The sequence below is a fragment of the Cherax quadricarinatus genome, chromosome 32, assembly GCF_038502225.1.
Source record: "Cherax quadricarinatus isolate ZL_2023a chromosome 32, ASM3850222v1, whole genome shotgun sequence".
Classification (NCBI taxonomy): Eukaryota; Metazoa; Arthropoda; class Malacostraca; order Decapoda; family Parastacidae; genus Cherax; species Cherax quadricarinatus.
Window position 1 is genome coordinate 18,579,490 of NC_091323.1, and position 26,150 is coordinate 18,605,639.

The window sequence follows — 26,150 nt, forward strand, 5'->3', positions numbered from 1 at the left end:
CCTGGCGCTTGTACAGTAACGTCAGGTGTAGCAGACGAAGGCATAGTCACTGGTAGGCGGGATTCCCCAGAATCCCGCCTACCAGTGACTATACTTGTAGTGAACATGTTGTGGTCTGGCAGTTCGTCCTCAGAAAGCCTAAGTCGTTTTCTAACATAATGTTTTAAGCAAACGTCTAGATTTGCTTTATTTATATTAGGTTTGGTTTAGTTTGGTTAGACTGTCGTCCATTAAAAATTAACAAATAATAACAAACCACAAATCTAGTAAATGTAGTAATACATTGTTAAGACGATAAACGCAAAATTTTGAAGTGTGAATAGAAAGGAATCCATGAAGCAGATATAATAGTTCTAGATCAGTGGTTCTTAACCTATGTTATGTGATACCTTTATCGCAGTTGGTCCTCATCTCCACACCCCCACCCCTTCCTTCCTTCCTTCCTTCCTTCCTTCCTTCATATAAAATTCTAAATGTAAACATTTAAAAAAGTCTTTTATTTAAATAGGAAAATAGTTTTCATTCTTAAATTTATTATTAATTATTCAAAAGGCTCTAAGGAGCAAATCACAAATACACAACAAAGTGGGAAGGATTTTTGACGGCTGAGGTCGCAGATGCCGGTCAGGTGGCAGAGAGCACAATGCTAGTCCCCTTCAACGTTCACATTTTTTCAGTAATGCTGTTAATTAGCTAGAGTTGTGTATAGTTGCTGTAACTTGTTTTAATGTGCATTAAATTAAGTGAAAAATGAAGAGCCTACAAGGCTGCAATTATTTACTTAAATTCAGTCATTTTCATTGGGCTTTCACATTTCAACTGACGTAGTTAGTATTTAAGGCATTTTGAACTATGCGGTGAGACTCTCCCCACCCTGAAAATCCAGATTAGGATACAAGCACATGTTAAGGGCATTCTGGGTTCTCCCCGCCCTGGAAACTACTTACGTCCTCCTAGGCCGCGAGCCCCCACCATTAAGGACCGCTGTTCTAGACAGTCAAATAATTATTTTTTCATTTTACTTTTAGTAACATCCGATAGTTTAAGCCACTTTGATTAGGGTGATGGGCTGTTGGTCTTGGTTGATGTTGCTAACAACCGTAGTGAACATGTTGAGGTCAAAAGCATCTCCAGTGACACTGAATATGGATAATGTAGACAAGAAATGTAATGTGTACTTCATCAGTCTGTATTGTACTGCCAGGTATTGCAACACTCGGTAACGGCAGTAACACCGGATGAAAGTAATACAACACGTTGCTGTAGAAACAATACCCGTTTAAACTTGATAAATGTCTTTAGTGTGTGTTGATTATTAATATTTACAGAGTAATAAAATGTTTTAACAAAGAAAGCATGATGTCTGACGTTTTGTAGTTGAATATGTTGACAGGGAAGAAACAAGAAAGATAATGTGATGAGCTCTCACCACCAATACATATATTACACGTGGCTTGTTTTTCTATACTCAACTTATTTGTGATAGCAGAGGTTGAGCCTCGGCTCCTGGCCATACCTCTGACCGTGAACGAGTTCATTCTACCTCGTGGGTCCTATCATGCCTATTTTTAAAACTGTGTATGGAGCCTGCCACCACCATTTCACAATTCAAATAATGCAACTTTCTGATCACTGTAAGGCTTTAGAAATAAATCATGACGTCCATATGGCTCCTCATCTTTTACTTTCATCTGTCTTCCCATGTTCATGTTTCCCGCCTCTTGAACAGCTTTCTCTCCACCATGCTAAACTGTCTTAAAATCTTTACGTCACACTCCTATCATGTTTTTGTATAACTGTCTCGTATATCAAGGAGCGCGTAGGATCATTTCCGACCTCATTTCCAACGCCTTGGTGCCCTCATTCTAGGTGCGCTCCTCTCGGAAAGTCCCCGCCTTTCAAGCATACTTAGCGATTTCTTAATTAAATACTACTGATATATGCCATCGTTGGATTTCCTCTTAATCAAATTAACACCTTCACGCTTTTTTTCCTTGCCATCATCTCCCCTTTGTCGTTATGTCTGTGCGATGTACTCGGGTTTGTTACATAGTTGTGAATACGGTAACATCATGTTCAGCTGTTTTATTTTTTACTCTTTGATCATTTCTGTTGGCTGTGTGATGAAGTCTCGTTACGGACTTTTGCAATTTCTCTTAGTTCCCTGATGTACTTGATCAGGTGTAGGCTCCCTAATGGTGCTGCATACTTTATGATGGGTTTAACATGTTCTATGTAGGGTCATGAATGACTTCGTTGATGTTACTGAAAGGTAATCTTAGGCTCGCCAGTCACGCATTCACCACAGCAATTGTTCGGCTGATGTATGTAAGAAAGGTTAGTAACGCACACATGTAGAAAGACTGACAGCGTTATTGACTTCAAGTGACAATAATCAGATTCTTGTAAAACATTACCGAACAACAGAGTCACTATTTCCATTATAGCATTCTCCAAAAAAAGTATTTATAATCAGATGTAGCCTCATCTTCCAGCAGTGAAAGCTGAAGCGCACATTGTGTTAGAGCCAGCTGCTGCAGTAACCTTGACACACTGCCAAGCTAGAACTTCAATCAAACACGGGATGCACCTAGTCATACGTCCCATTCCCAGCACTGAATCACCTCACTTGGGCACTCGCCTCACTGCATAACAATATAAATACTCTCCTTGCACTATATTAAGGGGCATGAAAGAATGTTCGTTTGCTTTTAAGTGGTATGGAGAAAAGTATAATTGTTGCGATATATAATATTTTACTGGATGGAACAGGAAGCCAACGAAAACCCTAGGTCAAATGACCAAAAAGTTCCACGAAGCAGGTTATCAAATGACCATACCAAGTTAATACAAGCAACAACTTGTACAGAAGACATATTACTCCTCATAAAGTTCGTCCGGTTAGGTGATGAGTGCCGTGGGGACCTAAGTTATAACTTGTGCTGATGCATGGGTGAGATCTGAGAGAGGGTGTACGTGCATTGGTGATAATGCCTAGAGAGTTTCGGGAAGTGTTTGACTAGGACACCTAATGTGTTTGTGGAGATGGGGTCAGTGCCAATGCTGCAAGTGATGTGTTTCAAGGGTACGCTCACTTTATCTAGCATCACTAACCCACCCAGAATGTAGTGACGTCGTCCTAATACCAGAAATAGTACTACCACCTTAACCTTCCCCCTTCTACATTCATTGTTTGTTTCCCCTCTTATTTCTCCTGCACCTCTTCCTCCGAATATTCCTTCTCATTCATTATTTTCCCAATTTCTATCTCCATCCTTTCTCCTACATTTATATCTCATTTTTCTCTTCAATTGTGTTAAGCTTCTTCCCGTTCTTTCTTACCCTCCCACTTCTTCCCCACCTACCAAATGCTTTATTCTTAATCCTTTATCCTAGTCTCCTCCTATTCCCATCTTTCTCCTATTCCCTTCTTTATCCTCTCTGCTGTTTTTGCATATTCTCCTAATTCTCATTCCACACTTTCTATCTCCTGCCCTCGCTCTCTCTTTATTTATATATTTTCTTTCTCTTTATCTCCCTTCTCTGAATGACCCATGCGGGTTTAGCGCCCAGTTATGATTATAATAATATCGCCCTTGTTTTATGAGAGATAAAGTTTAAAAAAAACGTGTTAGAGAAAATCTGTAAGGTAGGATTATTGACTTGTACTATATGAAAAAAATCGTTAAGCTATAGTATGCATGGAAGGGCACAAGAGCTGAAGCTCATCTCCCACTAGCAACCCCCCGCCCCCCCGTCCATCCATCCTCCTCCATCATCCCTCCCTCACAGTACCCTTCCTCTGCGCCTCGGTCAGGACTCGAGCGACTCGTGCCACTGGATCAGGAAACGCGAGTCTCTGAGTTCCGCTCCCCTCCACCGCCTGGTGCGGTGACCTGAGAGGTTACCGTGGATGTGTGTGCTGCTTGTGCACCTGCAAGACCGAGCTTCCAGTCCTAATCCTTCAGTCCTAGCCTTATAGTCCTAGCCCTGCGGACATGATCCTAGTCCTAGCCCTGCAGACGTGATCCTGATCCTAGCCCTGCAGACGTGCTCCTAGGCCTAATCCCTGCAAACGTGCTCCTAGTCCTATAGGCCTTGCCCTGCAGACGTGCTCTTAGTCCTGTTGGCCTTGTCCTGCAGACGTGCTCCTAGTCTTATAGGTCTTGTCCGGCAGACGTGTTCCTAGTCCTATAGGCCTTGCCCTGCAGACGTGCTCCTTGTCCTATAGGCCTAGCCCTGCAGACGTACTCCAAGTCCTGACCCTGCAAACCTGCTCCTAGTCCTAGCCCTGCAGGCATCCTCCTACTCCTAGCCCTGCAGGCATCCTCCTACTCCTAGCCCTGCAGACATGCTCCTAGTCCTAGCCCTGCAAACGTGTTTCTAGTCCTACAGATCTAGCCATGCAAACGTACTCCTACAGACCTAGTCCTACAAACGTAGTCCTACAGACGTAGCCCTACTGACAGCCCTTGATTCCTAAAGTCGGTACCTAACCAGCCGAGCAGGTACGTTGGATTGCGTGCGACAAGCAGTGACAGCTTGGTTGATCAGGCCCTGATCCACCGGGAGGCTTGGTCATGGAGAAAGCTGCGAGGGTGTTGACCCCCCGTAACCCTTCAGACATACAACTTCAAACTTGCCCTACACGGCCTACTCGCACAGGCTTTTTACCCTCTATTTCGAATCTAGGTACATTCGATTGTGAGCCTAGCATGTGACGCCTTCGAGAACTTAAGCCAGAATCCCGACCCTATACAACTGACTTCTATGGGACTTTTGCAATGAACGAGGTGAACAATAACACGTCATTGCTTCAGGGCATGACTTACTCTTTCCAGGAACATTCCCACCAAAGTGTCTCTTACATTGGTCAATCTGACCTGTCAGAACGTTCCTTGGGTTCAGCTTGTTTGGATATCAGTGATTATTAATTTACATGTTGTGCTCTCATCACCCCATGAACCTGAAGTTTTCTTAATTTGTATTAATTTGTAATGAAAATGTAAACATTGTATTTCAGACTGTTAGCCCCATGGATGTAATTTTTAATTGTATATCAGGAAATATTTGGATAAGACACCTACAAAAACTAATCGAATCTCAGTGGTCCACTTAATCAGCGATAAATGTCACTGTTGAATGGAAGAGTTGGTAATGACAGGTATACCTCTAACACACACATCTCATTCTGGATATTTACTTTTGTTCTCGCTAATGTTGCAATCCGGGTTTGATAAAGACTAGCCTAATGAGGCAGCAGAAATTTTGTTTCTATGATCTGAATATTCAGTAGCCAAATAGAGTCAAGTCATTGAAGAATCTTTTTTCTTTTTCTTTATATTGTTTTAGTAACCAGTGTTACAACCACATCACACCCATTACCATATGGGATTCACCTGATGAAGTGTTTTTACCTTGTACAGGCGGGAGCGTGGCATGGCAGGGAGGGAAAGGTGAGCTAATCCTTTCCTCTTCCTTGTTCCAAGCAAAGCTTTCCTAAACTATGTGCACTCGGTGATTTGGCTGTATATATTGAAGTCTTGGATGTAAGTGGAGCATGCACACTTGCCTCCTGGTTTAGGTTAGGAAAATCTTGAGAAAGCTTGACTCACTTGGCAGTAACAAACTCAATGCACTTTGATAACAAGACAGACAATACACCGCCATTTTTTGTGGTAACTCGTGGAAATGTTCGCATGAGCTTCTGCACTTACGAAACTGTCGTTTATATACTTGCCTTCTTATTTTTTCACTCTTGCCGAGCCAGAATAATGAAACGTATTATCATCTTTATAATCCAGACCACATGCCATGCGATGTAAGTATCCATAAACGGTTCTAGTGTCATGTGAATAAAACAAAACAATGGACGTATCTAATAGTCTGATCTGAAGAGAATCTACAGTTAGAGATTGAAATATACAGACCAACATATTCACCGTGTTTGTCTCCATGTGGGCTCATACGTCTTATATCCTTACGTATTTATTCTTGCCTAGTCTGAGAAATATTATGACTCAACCCACATCAAATAATGGTTGTGACCAATGTCAAATGGAAGTGAGGTAATTTTGTCAAGTCTCAGGATGGGTCACATATATGTGTATTAGCAAGTTCCTTCAGTGTGCGGTGCCTTGATGCTGGTAATGAAGGATTTTTAATGCAAGGAATTAAAGTTACCCTTCCGCCAACAATGTTATTAACCATAAATTTGAAAGTAAACTGCCTAGACCCGCACAGGTACATGTTCAGCCTGGGCATGACACGTCACACTCCAGGGAACAGTGGTAGCAAAAGTACCACAGTAGTAATTATCATCGTGATACCAAAATGGCATTACACAATGTATGTAATGCCTTAATCAGAAAATTTCGTTAGCACGCACATACACAAACAAAACAGGCCAAGTATCTAACGACATGTGCCTTTAGCTACCGGTAAGTAACTAACACTCGTACACTGAAAGCCGACGTGTGTAAGCAAGTCCAGTACGTGAGAGACAATCAGTCGTACGACGGTTGGACTTAAGAAGTACCGGAAATAAGTAGCACCCGTCAACTTGTAACGTTCTGCACAGCGGTTATGAAGATGATGACATATTGAAACCATCCTCGTGAAGAAAACTATAGTTTTCTAAATGCATTATTAATTTAATCTGTAGGAAAATGCCATGTCGTTGGAACAATGGTAGTAGTGTTTAACGAAGAAGCTGATGACAGTATTTAACATGTGCAAAATGCACGCGCTATAGCGCGTGCACTTTGCACATGTTAAATATCGTCATCAGCTTCTTCGTTAAACACTACTACCATTGTTCCAACGACATGGCATTTTCCTACAGATTAAATTAATACAAATCAACCTAATCTAACCAAAAATAAACATCAAAGTACATAACCGGGGAAGGTGTTATCTTAGTGTTACGTCAGCCAGGTAAACACTCCAGACACCAGTACTCTTAAAGCTTTAATACTAACGTTCATTACGGGGAAGGGCTGCCACAAATACTGGAACTATAGAGAAATAGCAACGAGGAAAGACTGCAAAAAGCTATATTTCACTTCACCGAATAAGCTTAATGTAAGAGGAAACATTAACAAAAAATTCTTCAGGGTATATGCATAGGGTAGGCGAGGACAGACATATAATGGAGTGTAGGATGTAGGGACACAGGTGGAAGACATTACCAAATGAGCCATAGAGGCGTGATGAAGCATGTTTTTTAACTGAGAAACAGTGGAACAAGTTGAATTAGCAAAGTGTAACTCCTCACGTTGAATACAAAATCAGTACTGCAATGTAATGATGTTAATTCACTGAAAGAAGTAAGCCCATGAGCTGGAGCACAGTAATAAGACTCAAATATTTACACAAACGTCCATAAAGTGAAATATTTGCAACAGTTTTTAAGTATCATTCTTAAGGAAAACCGCTTATTAGATCTTAATAAAAAAAATCGCAATTGACAGACTGAAATGAACGTCCATTTGTGCATTAGCTCTAAAATATTTACCTATGAATAAAATGAAAGAAAAAAGTTTGGCTCTGCTTTGCAATCATTTTTCATGCTTCTCTTTTTCTGGATTGACATGCAAATAAAATGCAATTAGTTTAAAATAAAAATACACTTATAATATTTAAACTAACCTTTTGATACTTAAGTTGAGGTTGACTGAAGAAGCCTGCTGAGCAGGCGAAACGTCTCGGCAATAAAGATAACCTACTGCACATGTATCTTCATGTACTCTCTTGATTCAAGGAGTTGAACCTTCCCTTCACACTTCGATCGAACCTTATTGCTTCACATTCCCCAGGCGATGTATAACCCCTACAGGTTTACGTCTTTGCACTGACTACAATACTACTACTATCATTGCTACTAGGCATTTGGATGGTAACCTGCTATCATTGTCACCAACAGCTTGGTGCGTCAACATCTGGTCCATGTGGAGAACCGACTCTTCGAGATGTTTGGGGACAAGGAGAAAAATACCATCGACATCAGTAGGTTTCTCCTGGTGAGTGAGTTGGGTATTTTCTTAAACGGTTCCATTATAACCTTTGTCCTGATTATCATTTATTTGCAAACTGAGATTTTTTCCCACTTTTGAAAACATATATTTGGTTTGGGTTATAAGTTTTCCGAACTTAGTACCTGCGTTTTATGACTCTCTCCTCTTAGTAACTTGACCAGAAATCTGCCAAAAGACAAATAAATCTCATTTATATTGAGAGTTGCACCTATTTATTCAACACAAGTTGTGCCATCATTAGTCTTGTCTTCGTCAGTTCAACAAAACTGCTTCCACAACCAAATAAAACAATTCAGTCAGCCTCATAGGTCCAAGACAGCAGCAGCAGACTCCGAACAATATACTTCCCACAACACTACGATAAAACTGCCGTTTTGCATCAGAACCGCACAAGTGACTGTCATGCACGTCACGTTGCTGCTAATGCAGCATGATGTGCTTGAAAAATAAAAGAATATTTAAATAAGATAAATATATGATTTAGATATATTATTAAAATTAAAGGAAGTGAGATTGAGACTTAGTAGTAAATATGCCCTAAATTTTTACTCAGTTATTGATGTGCAAGACAGGTATACAATACCAACAAGATGAAAGTTAAGACACTTGTGCAACATCTGGTTATCTTTATTGTAGACGTTTCGCCAACCAGTGGCTTTATCAATACAGATTCTTGGACATAAATAGAAAACAGAAGAACTATATACAAAAGATGAGGTAATCAGTCCCTCAGCCTTGGAGGTGGTGTTTACAACACCGTGGTTGTAGAGATTTCAGAATCTCTACAACCACGGTGCTGTAAACACCACCTCCAAGGCTGAGGGACTGATTACCTCATCTTTTGTATATAGTTCTTCTGTTTTCTATTTATGTCCAAGAATCTGTATTGATAAAGCCACTGGTTGGCGAAACGTCTACAATAAAGATAACCAGATGTTGCACAAGTGTCTTAACTTTCATCAGTTATTGATACATTTGAAAGAGAGTGGGGTAGACCTAAGGTAGGGCAAGCCTTTGAAAAGAGTTAGCTTCCTGCATAGCCCTGTTTAGGGCTGTGCAATGCATTGACATTAATTAATATCTAAAATTACTTTTACAAACTATCACGAACCCAGGTAGCAATTTCCTAGTCTCCATTCAAGGAATAATCAGACAAAGGCAAAGGCAAACATCGAGGAGGGTGGCGGCAGTTTTTCTTGACCCGTGTATTCCTTCACAAAGACGTGTACAGTATTTAGAGTTAAATCAACAGTATAACAATAAGCCAGAGAGCAAAGAGACTCACAACAGCAGGTTTTACACATCAAAGTAGACAAAAGAACTATGGTTGGGTGGGACCGGGAAGCCAGCTGAAAGCCTCGGTCAGATGACCAAAAGCTTCAACGTTGAGTTATCATATGACTAAGACCCGCGTCAGGACACACTTGTCCTGTATCCTAGTAGGATAATACCAGACCAGCTGGAGTGAGCATCTAAGCAACAGCCAGGTGGTCAAACACAACACGGCTGGTGCAGCAACCTTACGCTATTGGTTGACTGAACAGGACAATTAATAGAGCAGTGGGGCCCCTAAATAACCTGCCCCATTCTGAATTGCCAATTCTCTTGGTCGAGAGGGCATGCCAGTTGGTGTGTGATGACCATTAAATAAATTGTAATAAACTCTGCGCACACCACAACAATGGTAAATGTTAGTAGGCAGAGAGTAAGTCTAAAGTAACACTATAATCTTAATAAAGTCTGGGTATGTCACTGTTTATTCCCGCCTTATAGCTAATAGTTTTACTGCAAGAAAAAATAAAGTTAAAGATCCCCTTACTGTTTGTGATTTTTATGACATATTTTGAGATTCTTACTATACTGAAATGTGTTTGTTTTTTTGTTAGACACTCGTACCCTCAAGGGAAGTTCCTTGACGCTGGTGAGGGGCTCTTGATCTAGAGAATTGGTTCTGTGCTTCAGTTCCCTGCATTGAGCCTGAATGCCTTCCATCTCCCCCCCCCTCACAGGCGCTGTATAATCCCTACGGGTTTAGCGCTCCCCCATCGTGTTATTTTTCTCCATCGATCCATCCTTCTGTAAGTCCTGTTTTCTCCTGTCGTAGGGGCTGACGGCAACCGGGATGCGGCACTCTGATCCTCGCCTGAAAGAGATGAGAGAAAACCTAAAGAAGTTCCAGGATAAGATTGCAGCTTCAGATCATCATGCTCTCAATATCAGCTATGACACCTTCATGAGGTGAGACAGAGAATAAATTAGTGTCATATTAAGATATATTGTAATACAATAATCGGAAAAGAGATATATATTTTTGAAAACTGAGTATATTAAAGAGAGAGACTTGATAATACATCACTGCTCTGCATTACGGCTACACACTTGTCTTAATTACAATGAAATACTGTTTGTTATTAAATGGATAGGCTACAACACCGAAACACCCTGGACACCGCGGGACGCAGCGAGCGTAGCTGTGCTTCCACAACAAATAAATTATTATAGATAGGTAATTATGAGGACTTAAATTATACGAATGGGCCTTAAGAGCTGTTTTTAGCTTGATGATGGTGAGAGGAATGCACAAGAGAAGGATACAGCAGATGCTAACTATATTGGAAAACAATATAATCTTATTCTTAATATCTGTAATCCTCACAACCATTAAAACATTGAATGTGTTCACATTATGTTAATATGCTATGTCTAGTTTTAAGTAGTGTAAGCATTAGTATTATTAGTCTGGGTCAAAATGCTCAGGCATGTTAGTGGCTTTCTTTGTACTTAACTATTTTATAACGTAAATTACACATTGTATATTATGCAGAGAAACTTAAAATAGGAAAACACGAATAGGTGATATTTCTCTCACGCTAAGACTAAAGCCTCACCAAAATGTTGGTTATACGTTAATTGCTCCAGTCATGGTATTGTGACTCATTAATTAACGTGAGGACAACCCAGGTCATACCCACAGTCAAGAGTCTCTTGATTGACTGCTCTGCTTATCAAAGAACCAGTAGACATCCTTTACAATATTCTCTTCAACACGCTGATGCTCTCATTACCTGTTATTTTATCCTAATAACATTGAATGGGTCATCAACATGCTTAAGATAAGATTTTCTTCAGATTTTTAACCCCAGAGGCTTAGCCACCCAGGATAACCCAAGAAAGTCAGTGCGTCATCAAGGACTAACTTATTTCTATTGGGGTCCTCAATCTTGTCCCCCAGGCTGCGACCCACACCAGTCGACTAACGCCCAGGTACATATTTGCTGCTAGGTGAACATGACAACAGTGTTTAGTTAGTTTAATATGTTTATTATGCACCCCATACCCATCCTGTGGGCGGTAGTCAAAAGATTACAGAGGTACATAATTGGTCCAGGGACTGGACTCCAAAGTTTTGATAGCTGAGCAAGTTACAGAGGTAATGAACTCACAATTTACAAAGGTAATGAACTCACAATTTACAAAGGTAATGAACTCACAATTTACAAAGGTAATGAACTCCAGGTAAGTCTGGTCACAATCATGACAAGTTACAAAGGTATTTACAGATTACAGAGGTACGTAATGGGTCCAGGGACTGGGCCCCCAAAGTTTTGATAGCTGAACTAGGTACAAAGGTAATGAGCTCACAAGTTACAAAGGTAATGAATTCTGTAGAATGGTTACTTACGTTTATACTTTGGCTACAATCATGAACAAATTATAGAGTAATGAGCAATTCACACTTCCACACCCGGTCACAACTGTAATGAGTTATTGGTGCAAATATTGATTGTTGAGTCACACACACCACACACACACACACACACACACACACACACACACACACACACACACACACACTTTAGTTTAATATCTTTATGCACCCCATACCCATCCTGTGGGCGGTAGTCAAAAGATTACAAAGGTACATAAATGACAACAGGTGTAAGGAAACACGTCGAAATGTTTCTACCCCGCCGGGAATCGAACCCAGACCCTCCGTGTGTGAAACGAGAGCTTTGGCCACCTGGGCACCAAGACTTATTCTGTCCTATCTACTTACGAATGTTTTAACAACAACTTTCATCCTAAGCTGACTTATTATATTAACTATGACTTCCTTCTGTCTTAAACTTACCTTCCGCAGTACTGCCATCAAATTTAAGAATTTCTTTGCCATGCAGCACTGAATAACCCACACTGGTCATTCGGTGATTTTTGTGAGTATAATAATAATAATAATAATAATAATAATAATATCCCTTAGAAAGCTACAAAAACATAAGTGTAACACCCGCACGCTCGCTCATACTATTCTCTCCCTCTCTCTTACACACACAAACAATACATCTTTCAATACCATAACTTAAGTGTCGCATTTTTTACAATTGCTTGAGCATTCTCTTCTTCGGTAGCATCATCTCTGATAACCTGGAGGTGATAGTGAAAGCGTTCTCCTCATCCTTCGTGATCCCGGATTTCCGCGGCTTCTGTCACCATATTGAAGAGATCTATGCCAAGTGCCTCACCAATACAGACGGAAAGGTAAGTGTCTTGTGCGGTCCATTTTGTGTTCATTTACTGTATAATCCTTGTGGGTTTAATAGTTATGGCTTATTATTTGTATTCATATAAAATATTCGTCGTGCGCCACGATGTGGTAGAGATATACAATGTTTGTTTCCACTGATAACTTCATAGTGTCATATACAAAAAAATAGATATAAATGCCTACATGATTTCCTGTCTTCACTCACATCTTCAGAACTCACATAAAAACATCCTTGCGTCAGATTCTTTTATTTTTTACTGTGGTATTTTTTAATAATTGTGTGACATGTTCTAAAGTGATTTCGTTGCAATAATGTCTTACATGAGTGAAAGATGCATCTAGCATGTTAGTATGGGTGTGTTACATTCGCCATAGGAGTGTTTTTTGTTGCGTATATGAAGTATTTGCACGACTCGTGCAAAAAAAATCCTCTTCAATGCGTTACTTTCTGTGCATAAAGGAAATGTTGGTGTGTTCTCAGGCGGCGCACTACATCCCACAGTTAGCTCGCGCTAACCCTGATCACTGGGCAGTATCAGTGTGCACTGTGGATGGTCAGAGGTACTCCACAGGGGACGTCAACGTTCCCTTCACTCTCCAGTCATGCAGGTGGGTCCTTCATCCTTCCCACCTTCATTGCCTCATATACTGCATATACTTCTTTATTTGTGATTATTAGAAAATCTAACATGGAAAATTTTGATATTAAAAACGAAATGAACTCGCATAACTATGCGGTACGCGCGCGCGTACACACACACACACACACACACACACACACACACACACACACACACACACACACACACACACACACACACACACAAAGGCGGTGGGGCCAGACATCTCTCTGTAGGTCCTTAGAGAGGGAGAAGAGATGCTGTGTGTGCCACTAACAAAAATCTTCAACACATCCATTGAAACTGGGCAACTACTTGAGGTATGGAAGATGGCAAATGTAGTCCCAATTTTTAAGAAACAAGGCAGACAAGAGGCATTAAACTAGACCTGTGTCACTGATGTGTATTGTATGCAAGGTCATGGTGAAGATTATCAGGAGCGGTGGAGCCCCTAGAAAGAGACAGGCTTATAAACGACAACCAGCACGGTTTCAGGGAAGGAAAATCCTGTGTCACAAACCTACTTGAGTTTTATGACAAGGTGACAGAAGTAAGACACGAGAGAGAGGGGTGGATAAACTGCATTTTCTTGGACTGCAAGAAGGCCTCGATGTCAGTATAGCTACTGAATTCCCTATACTTATACTTGTGTAGTATATTGTAGATTGTATCATCCATGTATATATTTAGGTTCCCTTTCAGTAGGCTCAGCGACTAGCATGTGTGACGTCACGTGATGCGCATGTGTGCGTGAGAATCGCTGTAACTCTCTCAGTTCTTTGCGCTTAGGTCTACGAACGGCCAACACAGGCAGTCTGGGCTCCCCTCTCACACTCTGCTAATATGTGTTACCATCCAACGACTGTGTTTAACTCCAACCATCACATCTCCACGAACCCTCCCGACATCGACACAGTTCCACACAAGAGGTTAATGCAAAAAGCTAGGGGGTCAGGCACACATAACAGGAAAGGCACTGCAATGGATCAGGACGTCATCACAGATACACCAGAGCACTGCTTACTCACGATGCATTACTCTAACAGAGTAAAGATCAAACCAGCGAGTGGCACAACCAATGAGTCGTCCAAACTAACACTTGCAGCTGCCGTTAGTGGCAGGCTGCAAGTCAAATGTAATACGATTTTATCGCTCAAGGAGGCCTTTGTTGTCGTCTGTACAGACTACACAGGCTGAGAAACTACTTACCACTACTGCTACTACCACTCTACGAGACCAGGGATTTCTTGTGTTGACTTCCCCAGCACTGAGGGCCAGGAGAACTGTGTTCCTCAAGCGACTCGACAACCTTATCACTGTACAGGCCACTGAAGAAATCCAATCATCTATCGAAGCAAAGAACCCTTGGGCCAAGGTGGACTTCATTACTAAAATACCCAATGCTTCATCCATGCTGAAGGTCACCTTCAGTGACGTCAACATGGCAGCGAGAGCTCTCGCTGAGGGCCTGGCTATTCACTACTTCCACATCAACCCAGCCTTCATCGAAGCAGAGAAATTCCAACATATCTCACAGTGCTATAATTGTTACTCATACTTACACACCACAAATGATTGTCCTACCAAGGACAAGAAGTTCTGCTCCACCTGTGGCCGTGAGGGTCATGACTTCAAGAATTGCACTACTGCTTCACCACCTAAATGCTTGAACTGCAAGAATGACCACCATACTCTTGCTGCCAGGCGCCCTACCAGAAGAGACATACTCAAGAAACAACAACAACAACAAAAGAAACCTAACCCACAAGCAACCACATATTCTGCTATCGCCAAGCTTCAAGCAGACACTACCAAGATACTACAAGCCACGCAAGCTGCTCCCACCACTTCCCTGCCAGCACCTACTGCCGACTCCACCAAGATTCTTTATTGCAGTATGTATGCTCATGTACAGAATGCAGCTGAGCCTGGTTCCTTCAACACCACCATCAATGAACTTTTCAAACTAAATAATATGCCTGGCCTCACATTCCCTGCATCACCACCTTCCACTGAGATCCTAAAATCTACTGCAAATATTACCAGCATCACCGCTGCTCCACCGCTGTCACAACCTCCACTAGACACAGAGATGACCAATCAGAGACCACTGAGACGTCGGCAAACCCCACCAATGAGAGTCCACTATCGCTTGCATCCACTGCTAGAGCAACTGACCAGTCGGAAATCTCGCCTTCACCAGTTCAGCCACCAGCCAAGAGAGCAAAAACACAAGAAAATGCGGATGCACCTCACGGTGCCACTGCCACTGACACTGCTGCACCACAACAAGTCCGATACCTGAAGGGTGTATACTTCTACACAACCAAGCAGTATAAGAACACAGTGCTGTCTTCAGAAATCCATCATCACCTCCAGGACGGAACAGTCAAGTATACCTACCACCAAACTGTTACATACACCACTGCAGACATGACCAGACTACTCACTGCCAACACCCAACACCTTGTGGAAGTCGAGTACACCTCAAAGAGGAAATTCAGGATGCTTCAGAATGGGGACCTTGAAGATGGTACCCTCTTCTAGCACGACTATCCATGACCATTCACCATGAAGATAAGTTTCCCCAGCACTTTGCTGTCCGCTAAAGCTGGGGTGTGGCTCCAATCGACCCTGTAACTGCTGCCTCTGACCGACTGCGCTTCTCTTCGGGAAGTCAGAGCAAGATAGAAGACGACGACACCCTCCAACCGGAGGGCCAAGAAAGAAGAAAGAAGATGATCATCACCCCCCACCATGGAGGCCACTGCCAGGTCACCATCTGGAGAAGACCCGGGCTGGAAGTACCAGCGAATCAACATGAATGAATGAATGAAAATGAACACCAACACACGACACTCCACACAGGAGAGCAGCGCTAGCACCATCGACACCATGCCTTGCCCTTCTAGGGCAGGGTTGGTGCCAGAGCCCGAGTTTGTGGCTCACAAGATGAGGGGGATACTTGTGCCTCCTCCCATGGGAGACCTAGGTCTCAGACACTCCCTAGACAGGGAGCCAGTGCCGGGCCACCACTTGGAAGGGCCCGGGCCGGGAGAATACCGGCGAATCTTTAACAACAATGGATCAGAGAATATCTGACAGGGAGTCAACAACGAGTCATGATACGTGACGAGGTGTCAGAGTGGGCGCCTGTGACGAGCCGGGTTCCACAGGGGTCAGTCCTAGGGCCTGAACTGTTCCTTGTATATGTGAATGACATAACGGAAGGGATAGACTCAGAAGTGTCCCAGTTTGCAGATGATGTGAAGTTAATGAGAAGAATTAAATCTGTCGAGGATCAGGCAGGACTACAAAGATACCTGGACAGGCTACAAGCCTGGTCCAGCAACTGGCTCCTTGAATTTAACCCCGCCAAATGCAGAGTCACGAAGATCGGGGAAGGGAAAAGATCGCACACAGAGTATAGTCTAGGTGGCCAAAGACTGCGAACCTCACTCGAGGAAAAAGATCTTGGGGTGAGTATAATACCAAGCACATCTCCTGAGTCGCACATCAGTCAGATAACTGCTGCAGCGTACGGGCGTCTGGCAAACCTAAGAATAGCGTTCCGATACTTCACTAAGGAATCGTTCAAGACTCTGTACACCATATACGTTAGGCCCATATTGGAGTATGCAGCACCAGTTTGGAATCCACACCTGGTCAAGTACATCAAGAAATTAGAGAAAGTGCAAAGGTTTGCAAGAAGATTGGAAGACAGGACTGCGAGGAATTGACAAGGTGGACAAAGGCAGGATGTTCCAGAGATGGGACACAGAAACAAGGGGTCACAATTGGAAGTTGAAGACTCCTATGAGTCAAAGGGATGTTTGAAAGTATTTCTTCAGTCATAGTCGTCAGGAAGTGGAATAGCCTAGAAAGTGACGTAGTGGAGGCGGGAACCATACATAGTTTTAAGACGAGATTTAATAAAGCTCAGGGAGCAGGGAGAGAGAGGACCCAATAGCAACCGGTGAAGAGGCGGGGCCAGGAGCTGACTCAACCCCTGCAACCACAAATAGGTGAGTACACACACACACACACACACACACACACACCTGTATTATCTGCTGAAGCTACTAATAATTGCATATTAATGTTTTCCTCTTAGCTCTGGTGAAACAACCTTTTTGATTACGATAAGTTTTTGTTGATAACTTTCTTCTTTATTATGTGCTTTGTAACATCCACTTTTCGTGACACATGAATTTATATATATTAATGTCTTGCCGAATAGGTCAAATTTGCTATTTTCTCTTAAATAGCAACATTTTTCTTGCCGAATAAAAGAAGCGAAATTTTGTATATGCAATAATTTGGCAAAAATTATTCTGAACCTAACTAAAAAAATATATTTTATTGTGTTTGTTTAATATTAAATTATTGTAGACTTATCTAAAATATCTTTGGTTGGATTAGGCTAAATTAAATTACGCTTGTTATCATAGGGTTAGGTAAGTTTTCTAAAGTTCTTTTGGTACAAAATTGTTAATTTTTACATTAACATAAATGAAAAAACAATATATCTTCAAAAGTATAAGAGAAAATTTTAGAAATGACTTAATTTTAAGTGAGTTCTTGCTAACTGACCAATTTTTACCTATTTGGCATTATTTAATATATAGTATATATATATATATATATATATATATATATATATATATATATATATATATATATATATATATATATATATATATATATACACAAGGAATTCGCAAGAGCAGGCAAAATATACACAAACACTGATCTCTGGCTGAAGGAGACTCGAACCTACGAACCTTGGAACAAGGTAAGCAGTGCTATACCAATCTCACCACACTGGACAATACCTTGGCGTACCTTGTTCCAAGGTTCGTAGGTTCGAGTCTCCTTCAGCCAGAGATCAGTGTTTGTGTATATTTCGCCTGCTTTTGCGAATTCCTTGCATTATTAAAATCTCTAGTGAGGCTGATGCATGCAGGGGATGAGATGAAAAGCTGTAAGCCTTCTCCCTGAAAGCTGGCTGCCTTGGATCAAAGTCCAGCGCAAGCTAGACGCCAAGGTATTGTCCAGGTTCGCAGGTTCGAGTCTCCTTCAGCCAGAGATCAGTGTTTATATATATATATATATATATATATATATATATATATATATATATATATATATATATATATATATATATATATATTTCAACAAGTCGGCCGTCTCCCACCGAGGCAGGGTGACCCAAAAAAGAAAGAAAATCCCCAAAAAGAAAATACTTTCATCATCATTCAACACTTTCACCACACTCGCACATTATCACTGTTTTTGCAGAGGTGCTCAGAATACAACAGTCTAGAAGCATACACATATAAAGATACACAACATATCCCTCCATATATATATATATATATATATATATATATATATATATATATATATATATATATATATATATATATATATATATATATATATATATATATATATATATATATATATATATATATATAAAACCAACGCATCACATAGTTATCTATATGCTTTTTCTTCTCACCTATACAAAATTAAAAGAGATGTCATGTCAGTCTTATTTCTTAGGGCATACCGCATTTTCGATTCACAGTTCTGAGAACCTGGGATTGAATATATTTACAACACATTCGTTAATATTGCATGAAGAATTTTACAGATTCTGTGATTTTCTCAGTGAAAACGTTTTAATTATAGTTTCTACTTAGACAAATTAAAATACAAAAATAAAATTCTCTCTAGTACTAAGGTTAACATTGCCCGCAGCAGTTCTTATACCATTAAGACATTTGTAAAAAGGTTCTCCGAAGATACCCAAATGAGTTCTGACATTTATAAGACATAAAGGTGAGTACATATAGTGATAATACAACACTTGTCACAGATTGTGGCAAGTGTTGTACTGGGGAAACAATTTTAAACATCTGAATCAACATAAATACTCTGTACGACAATAATAATGTTGTATTTCGGCACATAAGTACAGAGAATCATAACGTTAATTACAGTGACGCTAAAGTATTGATACGATGCAACAACACAGCAGAGGAAGAATAGGGAATCATTGATAACCAGGTTCCTAAGTTCAATATACTAGAAAGTCGAACCTATTTTGGAAATGCTTCTCCTTGCATTAAACAAACCGTTTACGTTAAAGAAAACAGTCGACCAACGTGGAGTCCAAGGCTTCCGTAAATGTTATGCTAGTTTACCCGTCGTTTATTTTTTTAATAATATATATATATATATATATATATATATATATATATATATATATATATATATATATATATATATATATATATATATATATATCTATCGTGCCGAATAGGCAGAACTTGCGATCTTGGCTTAAATAACAACGCTCATCTTGCCATATGGGACAAGCGAAAATTTTTGTATGCAATAATTTCGCTAAAATCATTCTAAACCTAACGAAAAAAATGTATTTCATTGTGTTTGTTTAGTATTAAATTATTGTAAACGTATCTAAAATATATTTAGTTCGGTTAGGCTAAAATAAATTGCTCTTGTTATAATTAGGTTAGGTAAGTTTTCTAAGATTCTTTTGGTGCAAAATTATAAATTTTTACATTAACATTAGTGAAAAAAATATAACTTTAAACGTATAAGAGAAAATTTCTGAAAGGACTTAATTTTAAATGAGTTTTTCCTAATTGACCAGTTTTACATATTCGGCACGACATATATATATATATATATATATATATATATATATATATATATATATATATATATATATAGGTAGATGTATTTAAAGTTTTTTTTTAGCTTGTGTAGCCAAGCGAACTTAAGATTTCCAGTCAATGTGTTATCATAGCGTTCTCTTTAACCACTGTTATGGGAAATATAGAAAGTACAATTGCCGAGGAAACAAGGTGAGTTTAAGAAGGGAAGAAAATATGTGGATCAAGTATTGTGTTAGAGTACGGTCTAGAAAAATTCTAAAGTATCCAAAACGGTTGGGATCCTCTCCAAGATACGATACTACGTGCCGCAAACTGCCCTTCTCACACTATACTATTCACTTATATATCCGTACCTCACCTATGCTATCTGTGCTTGGGGTTCAACTGCAGCAAAACACCTAAAGCCAATAATAACCCAACAAAAAGCCGCAGTAAGAATAATCATTAAATCCCATCCCTGGCAACATCCCCCCCCCCCATCCCCACTCTTCATAGATCTAAACTTACTCCCTGTTCAGAACATCCACACTTACTACTGTGCAATCTATATCTACTATTAACCTTGACCTAAAACGCTTTCTTGATAGCTGTGACAGGATCCACAGGCATAACACCAGACACAAACATTTCTATGACATTCCCCGTGTTCGACTAAACCTTTACAAAAATTTAATGCATTTCAAAGGACCTAAAATCTGGAACACCCTACCTGAAAACTCTAGAACTGCAGACACATTCATCACTTTCAAAACTACAGTTAAAAAATATCTTATCTCCCTGATCCACCCTGACAACTAACTACATGATAACCACCTGGTGGTTCACAATTACACTCACTCACCCACTGACTATAAACCCAGAAATACTAATCTTAATCTTAAAATAATAAATCCTAACTAGTCATAAGTTTGCCTATGATACTCCAATATAGACACTTTGTATTGTGCCAAAATAAAAGCATTCACATTGCTAAACTCAAACATTATGATGTAGTCACTTAGCCTTAATACCATAATCTGTAAATACCGAATTACAGAAAATATCTACCTGGATGAGGACTAACAAACTTACACTAAACATTGACAAAACCTACTTCATTCAGTTTGGTAACAGAGCTACAGATGTCCCTCTTAACATAATGATAAATGGATCACCTATCACAAAACTAACAGAGGGAAAATTCTTAGGAATCCACCTTGATAATAGACTCAAATTTCATACACATATACATCAAATTTCTAAGAAAATTTCCAAGACTGTAGGCATACTATCGAAGATACGGTACTATGTTCCACAGTCAGCCCTCCTGGCCCTATATCACTCTCTTATTTACCCCTATCTCACCTATGGAATTTGTGCATGGGGCTCAACAACAATTAACCATCTCAGACCACTAATTACCCAACAAAAGGCTGCAGTTAGAATGATAACAAATTCTCACTACAGGCAGCACACTCCACCAATATTCAATACACTAAACCTACTCACCATACAAAACATCCATACTTATTACTGCACCTATTACATACATAGAACACTTAACTCTGATATTAACCCTCCCCTCAAACATCTCCTTGCCAACCTCAACAGAACACATGACCATAACACAAGGCACAGATCACTCTTTGATGTTCCTCGTGTCCATCTCACACTATGCAAAAACTCAATGCACATAAAAGGCCCTAAAATCTGGAATTCATTACCTGTAAATATAAAAGAAACACAACCTGTTTATAAATTCAAGTCTCTTCTCAAAGATTACTTACTCACCCAAAACCAAATAAATACTGAATAACTGAACATTATAAATTGTATATCTTAAATGTTTCTCACAATTATATCACATAAATGTTAAACCTAAAACCCAATCTAACTTATTATTTTTTAAATACACTACCTAACAGAATCACTACCTAACTGAATGCAACCATATGACCTGTCTTTGTAATACTCACTTGTGCTTTATAGTTATCTGTTTACATTAATGTTTTATCACTGATTTCATCATTGCTTAGTAGCAGCGCTGTATAGTCCTTGTGGCTTAGCGCTTCTTTTTGATTATAATAATAATAATAATCATTGCTTAGTTAATCTTAAGTTAATTTTAAGCCAGCCCGTAATGCTATGCATAGTATAAGTGGCTTTGGCATACTGCTCTTATCTGTATTTTTTTGTACCTCTGTATGTGTGCACAAATTGGAAATAAATAAATAAATAAATAAATAAAAGTTAAGAATTAATCTAAGTCTGCTCGAAATGCCTAGCCATGCTAGGTGTCCTAGTGGCCCCCTCTGTAATTAATATTTTATAACATGTAAACCACACAATACCCAAATCCTGTAAACCCCACATTGTAACCCTTATAGAGAATAAACTTGAATTGAATTGAATAGAAGTAGACAGGGAAGCGATTTTACGGACGTATGAGGAGGCACTCACATGCTCTGTAGACTTTGTCTTGTAGAGTCACAGACGCTCTGACTCCTATCTTACTTAGTCTCCCTGCGATCCCCGTTGGGGAGGGGACCCTCTACCTTTCGTCTTCATCCTTGGATCAAGATGAATTCTCCAGTCAAGATCAATCCCTCCAGTGGGACGGTGAATGACTCTACGAAACTTGCCCTTGCCACTGCCGTTAGGAGTGGCCTTAATGTCAAGTTCAACACAATTCTGACACTGAAAGAAGTTTGCGACGACGATGTCGAAGCAGAAAAACTACTTACCTCATCTGCTATGATTATTCTCTTAGACAGTGGCTTTCAAGTCATGTCATCTCCAGCAAATCGTGCCAAAAGATCTGTCTTTTTGAAAAGGCTTGATACACTTATCACCTCTCAACCTCTCAACGACCTGAAGACTTCTACTGAAGATCAAAATCCTTCGGCAAAGGTTGAACACATCTCCAAGATACCTACAGCCTCATCCATGTTGAAAATTACGTTCTCGAATGTGACTATGGCTGCCCAAGCTATGGCTGACGGTCTGGCCATTCACTACTATTTTATAAACTCTCATCACATTGAAGCTGAACGTTATCATCATGTCACTCAGTGTTGGAGTTGCTACTCATGTCTACATACCACAAAAGACTGTCCTATTAAGGATACTAAGTTCTGCTCTACCTGTGGGACTGAAGGCCTCGACTTCAAGACCTGCACCGCCACTACTCCACCTAAGTGTCTAAATTGCAAGAATGACCATCATACTCTTGCTGTCCGATGCCCCACACGTCGTGAAGTTCTGAAGACCCAGGAAGCTGAACATAACTTCAGGCAGACACCACAAAGCTTCTCAAAGCCACTCTACCCTCCACCACCACCGACGAAAATTCATTACTGTCTGATGTATGCTCACATGCACAATATGGCGATGCCTGGCTCTTTTAACACTGTCATTAACGAGCTGTTTGAACTGAACAACATGCCCAAGTTCATCTTCCCAGCCTCTCCACCATCTGCCGACATTATCAAGTTCACAAGAGATTTAGTCAATGTCGCAACACCTGCACGCCCTTCTCAAGCAGCTCCTCCACCACCACCACCATCTCCAAGCGACGTCACTCCAACTCCAACCAATGAGGTGCCTTATTATTATTATTAAAGATTAGCCGGTATTCTCCCGGCCCGGGCCTTTTCCAAGTGGTGGCCCGGCCTTGGCTTCCTCTTTAGGAGTGTCTGAGACCTAAGTTTCCCATGGGAGGAGGCACAAGTACCTCCTCATCTTTGGGACCAACTGTCCCCAGGCCTAGCCACAAGCTAGGCCTCTCTAGTCTGCCATCCCCGCCCCAAGGGGGCAAATGGGAATGACAGTCTTATGAGCTAAAGGCTCGGGCTCAGGCACCTACCCTACCCTAGAAGGGTTAGGCATGGTGTCGATCAATGAGGTGCCTTCGTTGCCTCCACTCATCTCAGAAAGCAACCAATCAGCACCCTCCATGCCACTAGCAGCTTTTTCTGCCTTAACTGCAAGGGACCAATCAGAGACCTCCCCCAAAACGCCAGAACCACCTGCCAAGAAGGCAAAAACTACGCCAACCACACCATCTTATGCATCAAGAATGGATACAGTTCCATATGAAGACCGCACTTCTTTCGTCCACTGGACTGGCTTAACTTTCTATACCACACCTCATCACGATCAAGAATTGTCTACATACGACCTGTGCAAGAATCTTGCGAACAATACAGTCAAATATATCTGCGGCCCAGACGTCGTCTGCTTCTTCTCAACACTCCTTGAAGCATTACAACAATTCATAGATGACAATGCACATGAAAACAAAAAAAAAAAAAAACTAGACTCAACCTTGTCCCTGTATCAAGATTCAAGACTATTAAAATGGATCCAGCACTGACAAATTGGACGTTGTGAAACATCGTCACAACTCCAAATAAATTCTCTCCACCGACCACTCACCATGTAGCAGCTACCTTTCTCCAATTCCAACATCCTGCCTTCCTGCCGACCACCGGTCACAAATCACCATCAAGACTGAGTTTCGCCCACCATGCAAGTTACAGTCAGCCTCTGTTGTGTTCTCGTGCCTTCTACATCCACAACTCTTACCAAACCAGTGCTTTCCTATATCCTTCCTGAATCTGAATTTTTCCAATTTGAAACCAGTGCTGCGAGTCCTGTCTTGGCTGGATATTTTCAGCACGCTATTTACATCCCCTTTATTTATTCCTGTTTTCCATTTATACACCTCAGTCATATCCCCCCTAATTCTACGCCTTTCTAGAGAGTGCAGATTCAGGGCCCTCAGTCTATCGTCATATGGAAGATTTCTGATACATGGGATCAACTGTTAGACCAACACATACAGTGAACGGGTCTTGTGTGAAAAGGACCCATGTCAAGTAATTCCCTGACGAATAAGCCAATATAACACTCTTACGTTAACAATATCAAGAGAAGCCTTGCCACAGCCAGCTGCCTAGGACTAAAGAAACTTCAACTATGCTGATTAGATGACAGTCAAGGAAAAGCCCAGATGAAGTCACCATGGAGTTGTATTCAAAGAGGCGTGCTGCCGATTATTATTATTATTATAATCAAAGGGGAAGCGCTAAACCCGGAGGATTATACAGCGCCTGGGGGGGGATGTGGAAGGCATTCAGGCTTAATTCGGAGAACTGGAGCACAGATCCAATTCCCTAAATCAAGAGCCCCTCACCAACATCAAGGAACCTTCCTTGAGGGGGCGCCGAAAATAGTGAACAAAATACACACTTTGCAGAGCAAGCATTATGCTATGTAAATATTTATAAAGTCAAAAGTATGCAGTAATTGAATGATAGCTTTAGGCCTTTCGTGCTGCAGTCAACACTTCATCAGGAACTTGCTGTGTTGCAGAAATAGTAATAAATCGAAGCAGATTCGTTCTGGGGAACGACTCTTTGCAGAACTCGGGAGAGAGTAGTTCCCCTGAACGAATCTGCCTGGATTTTTTACTCTATTTCTGCAATATTGCAAGCTCCCGATCTCTTGATTACAACATGAAAGACCTACTTATCATTCAACTACCCCTTTGGTTATTTTGCAAACGTATATGTATGCGCTGAATTGAGTTGAGGCTTTTATTTTAATACTTTCCTTGATCTAATACCAGTCATCAGTTGGAATATTGGACATATACTCCAAGTAGAAAGTCATGCATGTAACGCCATGAACTAGTTGACATGAATCTCCGGTGCTCATACTGAGGTAGGATGTTTGTTTCACCATGTATTCCTGCAGTCATGCTCATCCCTTACCTTGCTCGAACTCCGTGCACCTAGTTGCCGGAAGAAATATAACACCCCTCGTTTTTATATTTGCATTTACCTTTCATGTCTGTGTTAGCTTAATTTTCCTGCTGTATTTTGCTTTTATTCATTCGTGTGGTCTTCAGGGTACCGTTGTTGTGTTGTTTTAAAATGTTCCTTTAATTCTCTGGAACTAGCAAGCCCTTGACCTACGCTCTGGTGTCTACTATGTACGGCACGGACCACATGCACAACTTCGTCGGGATGGAGCCGTCTGGTCGCTACTTCAATGAGCTTTGCCTCGATTATAACAGTAAGTAGTTGGGACGTCGTGCATGGTGCTTTTCCTGCTTACCAGACCATGCCTTAAAGGGTAAGGTTTTGTTTACTTCTCCTTTAAGACTCATCACAGGAATGGACGAGGAAAATGCATGTGGAAATCGACACGAGAATTAAGTCTGTTATTAAGAACATGCATGGTCAGGTAAGAA

At 40.7% G+C, this 26,150-nt stretch overlaps 1 protein-coding gene across 6 annotated transcripts in view; it reads left to right on the forward strand.

Moving 5' to 3' along the window:
• GLS (glutaminase) overlaps positions 1 to 26,150 on the forward strand; it is a 132,889-nt gene that overhangs the window by 57,457 nt on the left and 49,282 nt on the right. For 4 of the 6 annotated variants that reach the window (XM_070090493.1, XM_070090499.1, XM_070090494.1 and 1 more), the window contains 6 exons: positions 5,427 to 5,456; positions 7,925 to 8,021; positions 10,141 to 10,274; positions 12,446 to 12,575; positions 13,064 to 13,191; positions 25,857 to 25,972. In XM_070090493.1, the coding sequence (XP_069946594.1) occupies positions 5,427 to 5,456; positions 7,925 to 8,021; positions 10,141 to 10,274; positions 12,446 to 12,575; positions 13,064 to 13,191; positions 25,857 to 25,972 (635 nt within the window). The remainder of the gene's footprint in view (positions 1 to 5,426; positions 5,457 to 7,924; positions 8,022 to 10,140; positions 10,275 to 12,445; positions 12,576 to 13,063; positions 13,192 to 25,856; positions 25,973 to 26,150) is intronic. The other 2 variants (XM_070090497.1, XM_070090498.1) reach the window with 2 other exon arrangements.